Source organism: Hylobates moloch, unplaced genomic scaffold (genome assembly GCF_009828535.3).
Source record: "Hylobates moloch isolate HMO894 unplaced genomic scaffold, HMol_V3 SCAFFOLD_1, whole genome shotgun sequence".
Classification (NCBI taxonomy): Eukaryota; Metazoa; Chordata; class Mammalia; order Primates; family Hylobatidae; genus Hylobates; species Hylobates moloch.
The window spans coordinates 188,869,094-188,885,452 of record NW_026652276.1 but is presented as its reverse complement, the minus strand read 5'-3'; the positions used below and the strand labels follow the sequence as shown (position 1 = coordinate 188,885,452).

The 16,359-nt window shown below is 43.1% G+C and overlaps 1 protein-coding gene across 1 annotated transcript in view; it reads left to right on the top strand.

The window, feature by feature from the left end:
- The window catches only part of LAMB1 (laminin subunit beta 1), an 82,588-nt gene that overhangs the window by 3,642 nt on the left and 62,587 nt on the right, over positions 1 to 16,359 (top strand). Inside the window, exons 4-7 of the mRNA XM_032756016.2 lie at positions 1,024 to 1,159; positions 4,527 to 4,600; positions 13,582 to 13,770; positions 13,860 to 13,923. Coding sequence (XP_032611907.2) covers positions 1,024 to 1,159; positions 4,527 to 4,600; positions 13,582 to 13,770; positions 13,860 to 13,923 — 463 coding nt within the window. The remainder of the gene's footprint in view (positions 1 to 1,023; positions 1,160 to 4,526; positions 4,601 to 13,581; positions 13,771 to 13,859; positions 13,924 to 16,359) is intronic.

The following is a 16,359-nucleotide window of genomic DNA, read 5'->3' as shown; positions in this document are numbered from 1 at the left end:
AGAAGAAGATAATAACTAAATAAATTCGATGTGAAATACAATGTAAAAGTACAGTCAGTTAATTGTGTCCTTATAAGATTACCCTTAAATGCTGTTTGTAACATACATGTGAGTGTCTATATATTTCAGTCTTAGCCTCATTTTCAGACTTAAGAATAATCTGCATTTCAGAAAATGTAGGTACAGAGCAAAGCTCCATGTGGAAAGAGAACTATTAAGCTCTGTTGTTTATGATGTACCTTGATGGAACGCACAGAAAGTAGATAACTCTCCTAACCCAACTGCCCAGGTGGCTCTGGCTCCCATTTTAGGAGAAAGTGAGAGAAATTCAAAGCTAACCTAAAACTTACAGTCTATCTTCATCCTAGTTCATGCCCATGTTGGGTTTCTTTGAACTGGCCCCAGATTATGGTGGTCCCAACATGGCCTGGTCCTCCCTTCCCCAGATATTCTGAGCAATTTGCAGGTTAGCCTGCATGCCACCACCATTGATTCACTGCTCAGGCAGGGTGGAAACGAAGAAATCTTGTTCTGTGGTTCCCAAAGCTTCTCCAAATACTTCTGCCTAATACTTGGTTTCTGCTTCATTTAGGTTTTAGAAAATCAGGCCAAGCGAATTGTATTTTTTTCTTTCATTTTTAGTTTGCTTTATGTCAGCAAGAATTCTCTAACATCTCCTCTGCATTTTACTGTAGAGTAAACTTCTCTAGCTGTTTACTGAGATTAAGGTTTAAGCCTAGAAATTTGATTTTGGTTAAATTAATAGCTTGTGGAAACAATGCCCTCTTTTACTTTAGACCTTGAATTTGCAAGGAAGGAGGAAATTATTTTCAAGAGTATTTTAGACTCAGCAAGTTAAAAGTGAAAGATGTGATACAAATCACCTAAGCAATTTTCACACAATTATTTTTCTTGAAGCTAATAGGTTGATTTTTGTATTGTGGGCTTCATGAGGTTTTTTTTAATTAAAAATGTTTTTAATGAGATTGCTTTCTAGACTGATGAATTCAACTTTGTTTGCAGGAGGACAAAAAATGCTTCATATGCAATTCCCAAGATCCTTATCATGAGACCCTGAATCCTGACAGCCATCTCATTGAAAATGTGGTCACTACATTTGCTCCAAACCGCCTTAAGATCTGGTGGCAATCCGAAAATGGTATGTGGTTGGTGTGGGGACAAGTTCCATTGAGTGTGATTGATAACTTGGGTAGAGCTTACAGGTTCCTGGGTGTTTGTAATTATGATTTGCTTCTCTGTCCTGTAATTATGGCCTCTGACAGATTGACTGCCTGGAGCACTAACTTCTCTTGGTAAAATCTTATCCTTCTTCCTGAAGCATTTATTTCCTATAAGAAAGCAGTCTTCCATGCTAGACCAAAGGAGCATTTCATAGTCCTCATTCTGAGGGGCTTTTGGAGAGAGTACTTGTGTGCCGGGGGCTGTCTGGGGAGGGTATGGGTACTATCTCAGGCCCTTATTCTTCCACAAAACATAACATCTTTCGTTTTGATCAATCCCAAAGGAAGGGGCAGAATCATAGCCCTCACTCCTCCCCCAACTGCCTTCCTTCATCTACAGAAAATTTCTTGATAGTAATAATAACACTATGAATAAGCAGCAAGATGTAATTTTTTCAAAGACTCTGTCAACATGGATATGACCCCAAGTCAAATGGTTCCTCCAGTGATTGCATGAATTACACCCTTTTTCCTGTCTTTGCTATTTGGGATTTGGTTTAATATATTCATCAAATATGATTTTACTGTTGTTGTGACATAAAGCCCAGATGAGTTTCACATTTATTTCAAACTCGAATGCTGAAATTTGGGGAATAAAGGTAGAGTTATTATGTTTGTTAATTAACAATGTACCGTTAGATCTTTAAAAAAAAAAAAAAAAAAAAGTATCCTCAAAGAAGTGAACCTAACCCTGGCCGTTAAAAAGTCTGGAGACTACTAGATTTCTTTATTCTATGCTGTACACCTGGGCAGGCTTTGGATGCCGTTGCAGCCATCTATCATTCTGTAAAGACAAACACCCTTAATAGATTTCTTTGTCATTGACTGTTTGTTTATTTATTTTGGGGGCAGAGTCTCCCTCTGTCATCTAGGCTGGAATGCAATGGCGCAATCTTAGCTTACTGCAACTTCCACCTCCTGGGTTCAAGTGATTCTCCTGCCTCAGCCTCCTGAGTAGCTGGGATTACAGGCACATGGCACCACGCCAGCTAATTTTTTGTATTTTTAGTAGAGATGGGGTTTCACGGTGTTGGCCAGGGTGGTCTCGATCTCCTGACCTCGTGATCCACCCACCTTGGCCTCCCAAAGTGCTGGGAACCACCACGCCCAGCCATCATTGACTGTTAAATTGCAATATTTTCTAGACTATTGGTTTCTAAGGAGAGTTGGTTTGTTCATTGGTTGGCCTTGGCAATTCATTGGTTACAAACTTCATTGGGTCATCAGAAAGCATTTATCATTTACAGCCATGTTCATTCTTATGGGGGCATATTTTGGTTGATACTTCAGTGTGAAAGAGAAGTTTCTGTAAATCTGCAGTGCACCCCAAGGACTTCTGAAACAGCAACAAGCTTATTATGAACAAAGACTAGGAGCATTTCCTGATCTCCCACATTCTTCTAGTGAAAGGCAGTTTGAAGAAGATGCCTCAACATTAGGATGGAGACTGTCCCCATTTTAGTCAACAGACAGTGAAACAGTTTATCATGTGCTATAGTTCTAGAGGAAGGTTTTTCTTAGTTATGTCGAGTTAATCAACTTCTACAACTTTGAATCTCTGGGACAAAAGAGACCAGATGCCAGAAAGAAGAGATTTTCCAGTAGAGGGGCTTGAGTTCTCTGTCACTCTGTCACAAGAGATTAGATGAGATTAGACTGATGGAACTTAGTCTTTAGAAAGTCAGACTGATTGTTACTATACCCTATCATCTCTCTGTTGTCCGATCACAATTGAAGACTTTATGAATGTGATTTTATCTATTTTCTGTGTGTTTTGCACAAGTTGTGCTTATACATGGCAGGGTTAAATTATCAGTGTCCAGGCACAGAAACGAGCTTGGAATGTACGACTATTTTTACCCATCGTGATCTATTCGTAGGTCTAACAGAAATCGAATACACTATAGAAGAATAACCTTGTTTCTTTCCTCTGTGGATTTTTCTTCCCATATAAGAAAAAGCCTGTAGTGCTTTATCAGGTTATAAATCTAAATGGAATGTGCTTTTGGTGCACACATTGCAGCATATGTTCTTAGGTTACAGAAATGGCACTAGTCTTGCTTTGCACTTTACATTATTTTGTTATCTCTTAATTTTGAACAAATAATGTAGGTTTTTAAAAGCCTGGAAGAGGAGAGATGTACAGTTGCCTAACATTTCACTCAAAAATAAATGCCCAGTGTAGTTTTGTAATATGGTTCTTTTTGATAAGTTAGGTAAGATTAGTTAGTGTGATTATAATGTTTTTCTTTTAACATTCCAGCTAACTCATATCCGTTCCAGTGGCCACTTTCCATGCCCCCCGCCCCCCAATTGACTTGGCAATTTTCCAGCAAGAGAGTTTATTTCAAAAGGTCCTCCTGATTTCCTGAAAATACACCAGCCTGTGACATGATTCATTCTGACGCATTCCTATCTTCCCGCATTTAAGACTTCTTTTGCTCTGGAAGATGGACCCCAAAAGCTCTCTCAAACACAAGAAGCGTGGAAAGTCTCCCTTGCTGAACAGGCAGGCTTGAGAGCTCTAGGGACTGGGGAGGAGGTGCTTTCCATCTCTGGAATTCCAGTGGCCTTTTTAACATGTTTAAGTGAGACTGACTGACCCTCAGGGCAAGGGTGCAAAGGCTCATTTGTTTGTTCAGGCTTTCCCCTGAAAGAGAAGATGTTAGTATTTGTTCTGAGCCAGTTTATTTGACCGATTCTTTTTTTCTCTGGCATTGTTTTTCATTGTGGAAATGCATCCAAAGGTTTCCCCATCAGGGATAGGTTTTTCTAAGTTGTAGTGTAACTAACATATGTGGTAGACTCTTATTTATTTTCTTTGCTGCTGCATAGAGAAAAAGGAATATTTGTGTTTCTACTGGAGGAGGATTGTGTCCTTGTGCATCAGACTGCAAGCTGACCCCCTACTGTGCACAGGAAGTGCCCCTCCCTTTTTTCCTTTGAGAGCTGCTTGGCTTAGAGGGTTGGGAAGATGTTTCACTTCTGGCTAGGCAAAGGATGTCTTTCTTGACAGCAGCTAGAGGCACTCTGCCAGATGTCTTGTTCCAGTGAGCAGATTCAATCTGTTGAACTCCAGAATGATTTGTGGAAAACTAAAGAATCATTCGACTTGTGCTTTACCACCAAAATAAGCCCATGGGATTATTATTTATTTTCAGCTTCAGCTTAAGGTAGAATGCAAGGATAATTTCTATGGGGAACATAAAAATAATTTTAAAAAATAGTCTCAACTATTCACAGATGTTTCTATTTACAGTTTCATTTGTTTTTAATCTCCTGTAGGTGTGGAAAATGTAACTATCCAACTGGATTTGGAAGCAGAATTCCATTTTACTCATCTCATAATGACTTTCAAGGTAAGAAATCCATAACTTTCTCACAAATGACACATGAGAGCACTCTGTAATGTCCCCTTTCAAAATGGATGTCAGATGTGAGTTGACCTAAATGGGAACTTAAATATTATTGTTGCCATAAATTGGGGTAATTGAGCAGTTTTTAAAACATGAGCATGAATAACTACATTTAACAAATACTCTATCTTCATGACAATAAGTAGAAAGAGCCTCTATTCTAAGGTAATTCAACTGTAAACTTTTAATTAGGTATCTTTTTATTTCCCCATAGAGTAAGGCAGTGTTGACCCTCTTCCAAACCGCAATAAAACATCTGGAGAGTAAATCCCTGATCCCTTGTGTTTATGTTTTAATACTGACTTTGGTAACTGGAAAGGAAGTGTGTTCTCTTTGGTTTTCAAAGTTTTGCAAAATTTGTGGGAACAGTTTTACAGTTCCTTAAGAAATGTGTAATGCCTTCTTAAATGTGGATTTTCTCATCATTTTTCTTTGAGAGATGTAAAATGACTCCAGAACTAGGGAATGTCTCTGTACAAAGTCCCTTTGTTTCTTCTTAAGCAGCTGCCTGGAAATGACAGACTTCACATGGCTTAAAGTACACATTGGCGCACAGAAAACCCATAATTTAGTTATTGCTTCTCAGATTAAAAATCACTTTTGAATAGCTTTCAGTTGGAGTTGGGAACCTTATCTACACCCTCTCAGGATAGGAAAAGGTGCCAAGGATAGATTTACCATGTGGGCAGGTGGCCATGAGAATGTCTCACTGTCTCTGCCACCAAAGCGGGAGGCCAAGGAGCTAGGGTGGGCGTGGGAGTCAGAATGCAACTAGGAGGGATGCTGGGCTGTGCATCTGAGCCTTTATCCCCTTGCCCACTCCCCAGCAGCCTGCTGTTCCTGCTGGAGCAGGAAGGTGGGCACTGTGACTGTGACACCTGGTATTGAGAGTGGTGGGGAAGGTTTCACTAAATAAATTGTCAACTACTCCTTGTCACCAACTGCTTGTCCCTTCATTGACCACACAATCTGGTGATGAAACCGATGCTCATCGGCATATAAGGATGTTACCTTTATGTTATATGACACCTAAGAATACTCAAAATCATCTTTATTAATGTTTATGATCCTATTTTTTCCTTTGCAGAGGGCATCTGTTCATATACATGGATAGTTCTGAGTTCATCTAGATCCAAAAGTCCTTTGGGCACATGTTTTGTAGTTGAATACTCATTCAGGTGAATACAGTGGGAGAAAGATGAACTTACTTATGTAGGCACAGAAGGTAAAACGGGGGTGATGATTGAACTGAGACATGCAGAATGGCTACAAGTTGGGGCCAGGCGTGGTGGCTCACACTTGTAATCCCAGCACTTTGGGAGGCCAAGGCAGGCAGATCACTTGAGGTCAGGAGTTCAAGACCAGCCTGGCCAATATGGCGAAACCCTGGCTCTACTAAAAATACAAAAATTAGCCAGGCATGGTGGCACACGCCTGTAGTCCCAGCTACTTGGGAGGCCGAGGCAGGAGAATCGTTTGAACCCTGCAGGCGAAGATTGCAGTGAGCTGAGATCATGCCACTGCACTCCAGCCTGGGTGACAGGGCGAGACCCTGTCTCGAGAAAAAGAATAGGTACAAGTTATCACACTGGTTTGTGAGAAAACAACTCATCCTTCGGGTCCTAGCTCCAGTGAGAAAAGCAGCATCTATGGGGTTGGGTACATGGGGTGTGAATCCCTGCCTGCTCCTTCTTGGCGTGTGTGGCGAGAGCTGTGATTTCCTCATTGGTAAATGGGAAGAGGAATAATACCTACATCATAGGACATAGGACAGAATGGTGGTGTTCTCCTTTTCCTCTCTGTTTTTTGTTTTTTAAATACTAGTCTCGCTCTATTGCCCAGGCTGGAGTGCAGTGGTGCAATCTTGGCTCACTGTACCCTCTGCCTCCTGGGTTTAAGCAATTCTCCTGCCTCAGCCTCCCGAGTAGCTGGAACTATAGGCACATGCCACCACACCTGGCTAATTTTTGTATTTTTGGTAGAGACAGGTTTCACCATGTTGGCAAGGCTGGTCTCGAACTCCTAACCTCAAGTGATCCTCCCACCTTGACCTCCCAAAGTGCTGGGATTACAGGCATGGCTACTGCACCTGGCCTGTTCCCTTTGTTCTGGGAACTGGGATAATCTTGCTGCCCTGGCAGTTAGTGGGAACCTGAAAGTCTTTATAAATGCAGATGCTTGGCATATAGTAATTGCTCTACAAATGTTTACTGAATGAAAGAATAAGTGGATAAATGAATTCAACCATCTTCTGTTTGTAAGAAACTACTCTACTTTAAGCCTTATGGGAAATTGTAAAGATAGCATAGTGACTGCCCTCCAGGAGCTTCCAGTCTTCCAGGGCAGAATGATATACTTGCAAATAACTTACAGTACATGACAGAATGTGCTAATGACTACAGCAGAAGTTCAGACAATCTATGTTAGCCTGGAGGAGGGTGAGATTAATTTTAGCCTGGAATAAAGAAGAAACCTAGGACTGGGACTGCACTTGACCTGGGCCAGGAAGGGAGAGCAGGATGTCAGTGGGAGGAGATGGAAGAAAGGCCATTCATGGCCGGAGGGAAACAGTCTGAGAGCAAGGCACTGGTGGTGGGACAGTGGGTCAGGATTTGCTCAGCAAGTGCTATGTAGATTTGCCTCGAGTTTGGGGTAGTGAGAGAAGGAAAGGAAAGTAAAGTATAAAAGCAGGCCGGGCGCGGTGGCTCACGCTTGTAATCCCAGCACTTTGGGAGGCCGAGGCGGGCGGATCACGAGGTCAGGAGATCGAGACCACGGTGAAACCCCGTCTCTACTAAAATTACAAAAAATTAGCCGGGCGTGGTGGCGGGCGCCTGTAGTCCCAGCTACTCAGAGAGGCTGAGGCAGGAGAATGGCGTGAACCCGGGAGGCGGAGCTTGCAGTGAGCCGAGATTGCGCCACTGCACTCCAGCCTGGGCGACAAAAAAAAAAAAAAAAAAAAAGCAGATTAGACGCAAAGGACATTGATTCCTTGCTAGGGAGTGTGAACTTTATAAGAAATAGGGAGCCATTACAACTGATGAATCTTAGAAATTCTTTTTTTTTTTTTTTTTGTCGCCCAGGCTGGAGTGCAGTGGCGTGATCTCAGCTCACTGCAAGCTCCACCTCCCGGGTTCAAGCGATTCTTCTGCCTCAGCCTCCCGGGTAGCTAGGATTACGGGCATGTGCCACCATGCCCGGCTAATTTTGTATTTTTAGTAGAGACAGAGTTTCACCATATTGGCCAGGCTGGTCTTGAACTCCTGACCTCATGATCCGCCCGCCTCAGCCTCCCAAAGTGCTGGGATTACAGACGTGAGCTGCCGCGCCCAGCCCAATCTTAGAAATTCTTCTAGTAATTTTTTTTTTTTTTTTTTTTTTTTTTGGAGGATGGAGTTTCACTCTTGTTGCCCAGGATGGAGTGCAGTGGCACAATCTTGGCTCACTGCAGCCGCTGCCTCCCGGGTTCAAGCAGTTCTCCTGCCTTAGCCCCACAAGTAGCTGGGATTACAGGTGTGTACCACCACACCCGGCTACTTTTGTATTTTTAATAGAGACGGGGCTTCACCGTGTTAGTCAGGCTGATCTCGAACTCCTGACCTCAAGTGATCCACCTGCCTCTGCCTCCCAAAGTGCTGGGATTACAGGTGTGAGCCACTGTGCCCAGCCTCTTTTTCGTATTTTTAATAAGAAATGAATGATCGGCCGGGCGCGGTGGCTCACGCTTGTAATCCCAGCACTTTGGGAGGCCGAGGCGGGCGGATCACGAGGTCAGGAGATCGAGACCACGGTGAAACCCCGTCTCTACTAAAAATACAAAAAATTTTAGCCGGGCGTGGTGGCGGGCGCCTGTAGTCCCAGCTACTCGGAGAGGCTGAGGCAGGAGAATGGCGTGAACCCGGGAGGTGGAGCTTGCAGTGAGCCGAGACTGCGCCACTGCACTCCAGTCTGGGCGACAGAGCGAGACTCCGTCTCAAAAAAAAAAAAAAAAAAAAAAAAAAAAAAAAAAAAAAAAAAAAAAAAGAAATGAATGATCATTTCTTGCCAAAAGTTGCCACTATGAGGTGATTGAGATAATTCTGTTGCAAAAACATTAACATTTAGTATGACTCTTTTTTACTATATTCTTGCAGTTAGTAACTGCAGCTATCACGTTATTTTGTGCTTTATTTTTGTTTATGCCAGTCTTAAAGATCCAGATTTCTGAATCTTTAAAAAAAAAATTAATACAAAGAAAAATTGGGAACCATTGACAAGAAAATGAGACCCGTCAGGAAGGTAGCCCAAGAGGAAATACAAAGCAAGGACTGGGATGGCAAAAATAAAGGGCATGTTGGGAGGCTCTATTGATGTCAGCATTGATGAAGCATTAATGGAGGGTTGCTGCTAATGCAAAAACTGGCTGTAATTCTTAAGTAGGAGGGAGCCTCTTCCTGCAACCCAGGAGTCCTGTAAGAATATCTTAGAAAGCTTTTTCAAAATCCCATGTGTCCACTCACTGCCATACTCTGATACTCTCTGCTGTTACTGCCTTTGAGGATCATTGCCAAGATGAGGCGCCCCTGTTTTCTAAGGACGGTCATTTGGATACTTTAAAATCAATAGCTGAACCGTGAAGTGGAGAAAGATTAGAAGCAGAACAGTGGAAGGAAAGGGCTGAATCAAAAATTACTTAGGGCTGCTCTGCCTATGGAGTAGCCATTCTTTTCTTCCTTTCCTTTCTTAATAAACTTGCTTTCACCTAAACAAAAAATTACTTAGAAAGTCAAGTGAAATAACTATGAAGATGGTGAAGCCACTAACAGTAGTGAAATCAGGAAGAGAACTGAGATTGCTGATTTTTTTTCCCCAAGTTTGCCATAGACATGGCTAATTGCTAAGTGGATTTAGACTAGCAAAAGCTCATTTAGTGTGTACACAGTATGTTTTTCTATATTACTAGATGTTTCAAAACTCATAACTCTTGGCCAGGCATAGTGGCTCATGCCTGTAATCCCAACACTTGGGGGGGCTGAGGTGGGAGGATCGCTTGAGCTTCAGGAGTTCAAAACCAGCCTGGACAGCATAGCAAGACCCTGTCTCTACAAAAAATTAAAAAATTAGCCAGGCGTGATGGCACATGCCTGTAGTCCCAGCTACTCAGGAGGCTGAGGTTGGAGGATTGCTTGAACCTGGGAGGTCAAGGCTGCAGTGAACTATGGTTGTGCTAGCGCACTCCAGCCTGGGCAACAGAGCAAGACTCTATCTCAAAAAAAAAAAAAAAAAAAAAGACAAAAAACTCATAGGTCTTTTGTTTAAATTATAAATTTGGAGGCAATTGTGCAACCTGAGAAGGTTGATGACTAAGCAGAGAGTATGGAAAGGATTCTATTCGTGAGGTAAAATGTGTTGTTCTGGTTTCCAGCAGCTTCTTAACACCACAGGAAATTGGATGACTCGTCGATGGTCCTTTGGGACTTAAAAGTTTCCAAAAGAGAGGGAGAAGGAAGCACAGCCAGAAATGGCTTTCACACTTTTTCTCTCTCTGCCCTTTTGACACGGAGAAGTATGATTAGACCTTCCCCTCTCTGCCTCTCCCCAAGCCTCCCAGCCAGGCTCTCGCGGGGAGTTTGCCATGGTACATGGCACATATGGTTCAGTTAGTCCTTAGGGGTTTTCTCCCTTACTTTAAAATTCTTAGGCTGATATTGAATACGGTGTCATTTTCTTATATTCCTGGGTAGGTGAAAAATAAACCTGAGCAGCTAGTGAGTGAGTAAGTCAAAGAATCTGTCAAAATATAATTGTCCATCTTCTTATCCGTGACATCTTTTATCAGAAAAAAAGCTCAGCAGGATTAATAAGGAGGGCTAAAGGAAGCCTAAGCATGTTTCCAGTTTTCACTATTAACCCTCACCCAAATTTCTGTCAAGCGTTGATTTTAATTCGGAAGTAAGTGTCTTTATTTAGGTTCTGTTTTCTAGGTCAGCTGAAATTTTCCTTTGATCTTCTTCCCTTGTAATCTGACTTCCAGTTCCCAAAATGCATCATTGTGTTGGTTAGTGTCAAAGCCTTTGCCTGTTTGCCTATTTTTCAGCGCTCTTTCTGCTTCATCTTTTACTTCCAGCTGACCCTGTTCACTGCACCCTCCTAAATCTCCCTCCTGCCTTGGTTTCAGGAGACTGCCTTTTTTCTCTTTTCCCTCTGACACTCATTTCTCAGTCTTCTATGCCTTTAGCCAGTGAGGGAGAAAGATAGGCATGGATTTGAATCTAAGCTCTGCCTATAACTAGCAAGTCAGTGTCTCCGAGCCTCAATTTTCTCATTTGTCAGACAAATGTGTTGTGAGGGTGCCTTGGTTTCCTAGGGATGCCATAACAAAGTGTCACGGGACTGGGTGGCTTAAACAGAAATGTATATTCTCACAGTTCCATAGGCTAGGAATCTCAGGGTAAGGTGTTGGCAGGGTTGGTTTCTCCTGAGACCTCTCTCCTTGGTTCGGGATGGCTGTCTTCTCCCTCTGTCTTCACATGGTCTTCCCTCTGTGCATGTGTGTGTCCTCATCTGTTCTTATAAGGACACCAGTCATATATGATTAGAGCCCACCCTCATGACCTCATTTTACCTTAATTACCTCTTTAAAGAGCCCATCTCCACATATAGTGACCTGAAGTATGGAGTTAGGTCTTCAACATATGAATCTTGCAGACACACAAATCAGCCCAAATTATAGAGAGTTAAATTTAGTAAGTAATGTAATGAGGGGTACTGGCACCACTCTGTTTTCCTTGTCTAGCCCCTGGTTATACGTTTTTCTGGAGCACAGACTTAGGCTCTCTTTGTCTTGCCCATTCCTCTTTTCTTTTTTTTTGTTTGAGTCATCATATACTTGGAGGTTTCAAATATGTGTGTGTGGTGACTCCCAAATTCATGTTTCAAGCTCCATTCTTGCAGCTGAGTGCCAGACCACTTTTTCCAGGTGTCTGATGGGTGTCTCCACGTGGATATCGCACATGTGACTAATTAGCCTACAACCAAATGCTTTCATGCCTCTTCCATATTGTTGTCATTGGCAACACATCTACCTAGCTACCCAAGTTCAGGTGCCTGCATTTCTTTCCTCACCCTGCCTTTTCCACTGCAATCTAATTGATCACCAAGTGTAATTCAGTATAGTCTTCTGTCACTAAATTTTCAGAGTGGTCAGTTCCATCCCTTTCTATCTACATTGTAATTTCTCAAGTTAAAACCTTCATCTTTTTTCTTTCACTTGGTTTTCCTGTGTTGTGTATCGTCCATGTCCAGTAACTACCACAAGAGTTATTTTTCTAAAGTGCAAGATGATCATTGCATTTGTCCACTTAAATTTTTTAGTGTTCTCTTTTCTTTGCAAAAAGATAAGTCCCTTAGCATGGCAACTTCTTACCTGCCCCAATCAACCTCTTCTGCCACGTGCAGCCACCTCCACCCACTGCCTGGAAAACACCTTGTTGCCCTTTTAAGATCCAATTTGGCCCAGGCGCGGAGGCTCACACTTGTAATCCCCTCACTTTGGGAGGCCAAGGCAGGTGGATCACCTGAGGTCAGGAGTTCTAAACCAGCCTGGCCAATGGTGAAACCCTATCTCTACTAAAAATATAAAAATTAGCCAGGCGTGGTGGCGTGTGTCTGTAATCCCAGCTACTCGGGAGGCTGAGACAGGAGAATTGTTTGAACCCGGGAGGCGGAGGTTGCGTTGAACCCAGATCGTGCCACTGCACTCCAGCCTGGGCGACAGCGAGACTCCGCCTCAAAAAAAGATCCAATTGGATGCCTTCTTCTCTGTGAAGTATTCCTAGCTTTTTTTTTCTTGGCAGTAAAATATCCGTAACAGAAAGTTTATCATTTTAACTATTTTTAAGTGTATAATTCAGTGGTGTTAAGTATATTCACAATATTGAGCAACCACTAAGACTGTCTATTTCTAGAACTTTTTCATTACCCCAAACAGAAATTCTGTGGCCATTGCCCCTCTGCCCAGCCCCTGGTAACTGCTAATCAACTTTGTGTCTCTGATTACTTAACCAATTCTAGGTATTTCATACAAGTGGAATCATACAGTATTTGTCCTTTTGCGTGGCTTATTTCACTTAGCATAATGCTTTCAAGGTTCATCCATGTTGTTAGCATGTATTAGCATTTCATTTTTATGGCTGAGTAATATTTCACAGTATGTGTAAATCACATTTTGTTTATCTTCATCAGTTGATGGGTACATGGGTTGTTCCCGCCTTCTGGCTATTGTGAATAACACTGCTGTGGTGAACATTCATGTACAAGTGTCTGTTTGAGTTCCTGTTTTCAATTCTTCCAGGTATATACCTAATAATGTGGAATTGCTCGATTTTCCAGCTTCTTGAGTTACTAATTTCTTCCTCTTCCTTTTCCAAAGCACACTGCATGTGACCCTACTATGGTGTTTGACATAGCATATTGCAAATTACTGACACCTATATCTGTACCTCATTGGACTGTGTATAGCATATACAGCATATAGGCCACTGGCTGGTACTAAGGAGGTAGTCATACATTTATTGAATGATTAAATGAACGAATGAAGGAACAAGCACTCAAACTTGCCACTCATATTACAGTGGACATGGTGACTAAATATATGAAAGTGTGTTTGCTATTTAGGCCTGTTTATAATCAGCTTCTAAAGAGAAACAGTTTACTTATCCAGTAGGGTGGGGAAAAGTGCACATTTTAGAGGCTAGACACTTTCCTTGCAAGAAGAGGCTCTATGGAACAGCTTGAATTATTTGAAATCCAGCCACAGTCTGAAATACAAACCACATTCAGTTCAAGTTTGTGGCATGCAGTTGAGTGACATTTTTACCTGAGATTAAAAAAAGTACAGACTACCAATAAAAAACATCAAATGAGATTTTTGCTCCTGCCTTTAGACATTCCGTCCAGCTGCTATGCTGATAGAACGATCGTCCAACTTTGGGAAAACCTGGGGTGTGTATAGATACTTCGCCTATGACTGTGAGGCCTCGTTTCCAGGCATTTCAACTGGCCCCATGAAAAAAGTCGATGACATAATATGTGATTCCCGATATTCTGACATTGAACCCTCAACTGAAGGAGAGGTTTGTTTGCTTCTGTGTTTTACATTCTACTTGCAAATCTACTTTTTGATTATTGCAGAAGTACCAATTACTCTTGTTTCCATTTTTAGGTGATATTTCGTGCTTTAGATCCTGCTTTCAAAATAGAAGATCCTTATAGCCCAAGGATACAGAGTAAGTTCATTTTCAAACAAAAGTGTTTCTTGTTAGTTTGTTTTTTTGTTTTGTTTTTTGAGACGGAGTTCCGCTCTTGTTGCCCAGGCTGGAGTGCAATGGCGCGATCTCTGCTCATTGCAACCTCCGCTTCCTGGGTTCAAGCGATTCTCCTGCCTCAGCCTCCTAAGTAGCTGGAATTACAGGCATGTGCTACCACACCCAGCTAATTTTGTATTTTTAGTAGAGACGGGGTTTCTCCATGTTGGTCAGGCTAGTCTTGAACTCCCAACCTCGGGTGATCTTCCCACCTTGGCCTCCCCAAGTGCTGGGATTATAGGCATGAGCCAGCACGCCTGGCCCAAAGAAAATTTTTTGTTTGTTTTGTTTTGTTTTGTTTTGTTGAGATGGAGTTTCACTCTTATTGCCCAGGCTGGAGTGCAGTGGCGCGATCTCTGCTCATTGCAACCTCCGCCTCCTGGGTTCAAGCGATTCTCCTGCCTCAGCCTCCTAAGTAGCTGGAATTACAGGCATGTGCTACCACACCCAGCTAATTTTGTATTTTTAGTAGAGACGGGGTTTCTCCATGTTGGTCAGGCTAGTCTTGAACTCCCAACCTCGGGTGATCTTCCCACCTTGGCCTCCCCAAGTGCTGGGATTATAGGCATGAGCCAGCACGCCTGGCCCAAAGAAAATTTTTTGTTTGTTTTGTTTTGTTTTGTTTTGTTGAGATGGAGTTTCACTCTTATTGCCCAGGCTGGAGTGCAGTGGCGCGATCTCTGCTCATTGCAACCTCCGCCTCCTGGGTTCAAGCGATTCTCCTGCCTCAGCCTCCTAAGTAGCTGGAATTACAGGCATGTGCTACCACACCCAGCTAATTTTGTATTTTTAGTAGAGACGGGGTTTCTCCATGTTGGTCAGGCTAGTCTTGAACTCCCAACCTCGGGTGATCTTCCCACCTTGGCCTCCCCAAGTGCTGGGATTATAGGCATGAGCCAGCACGCCTGGCCCAAAGAAAATTTTTTGTTTGTTTTGTTTTGTTTTGTTTTGTTGAGATGGAGTTTCACTCTTATTGCCCAGGCTGGAGTGCAGTGGCGCGATCTCTGCTCATTGCAACCTCCGCCTCCTGGGTTCAAGCGATTCTCCTGCCTCAGCCTCCTAAGTAGCTGGAATTACAGGCATGTGCTACCACACCCAGCTAATTTTGTATTTTTAGTAGAGACGGGGTTTCTCCATGTTGGTCAGGCTAGTCTTGAACTCCCAACCTCGGGTGATCTTCCCACCTTGGCCTCCCCAAGTGCTGGGATTATAGGCATGAGCCAGCACGCCTGGCCCAAAGAAAATTTTTTGTTTGTTTTGTTTTGTTTTGTTTTGTTGAGATGGAGTTTCACTCTTATTGCCCAGGCTGGAGTGCAGTGGCGCGATCTCTGCTCATTGCAACCTCCGCCTCCTGGGTTCAAGCGATTCTCCTGCCTCAGCCTCCTAAGTAGCTGGAATTACAGGCATGTGCTACCACACCCAGCTAATTTTGTATTTTTAGTAGAGACGGGGTTTCTCCATGTTGGTCAGGCTAGTCTTGAACTCCCAACCTCGGGTGATCTTCCCACCTTGGCCTCCCCAAGTGCTGGGATTATAGGCATGAGCCAGCACGCCTGGCCCAAAGAAAATTTTTTGTTTGTTTTGTTTTGTTTTGTTTTGTTGAGATGGAGTTTCACTCTTATTGCCCAGGCTGGAGTGCAGTGGCGCGATCTCTGCTCATTGCAACCTCCGCCTCCTGGGTTCAAGCGATTCTCCTGCCTCAGCCTCCTAAGTAGCTGGAATTACAGGCATGTGCTACCACACCCAGCTAATTTTGTATTTTTAGTAGAGACGGGGTTTCTCCATGTTGGTCAGGCTAGTCTTGAACTCCCAACCTCGGGTGATCTTCCCACCTTGGCCTCCCCAAGTGCTGGGATTATAGGCATGAGCCAGCACGCCTGGCCCAAAGAAAATTTTTTGTTTGTTTTGTTTTGTTTTGTTTTGTTGAGATGGAGTTTCACTCTTATTGCCCAGGCTGGAGTGCAGTGGCGCGATCTCTGCTCATTGCAACCTCCGCCTCCTGGGTTCAAGCGATTCTCCTGCCTCAGCCTCCTAAGTAGCTGGAATTACAGGCATGTGCCACCACGCCCAGCTAATTTTGTATTTTTAGTAGAGACGAGGTTTCTCCATGTTGGTCAGGCTAGTCTTGAACTCCCAACCTCAGGTGATCTTCCCACCTTGGCCTCCCCAAGTGCTGGGATTACAGGCATGAGCCAGCACCCCTGGCCCAAAGAAAATTTTTTGTTTGTTTTGTTTTGTTTTGTTTTTTTGAGATGGAGTTTCACTCTTATTGCCCAGGCTGGAGTGCAGTGGCACTATCTAGTCTCACTGCAACCTCTGCCTCCCAGGTTCAAGTGATTCTCCTGCCTCAGCCTCCCG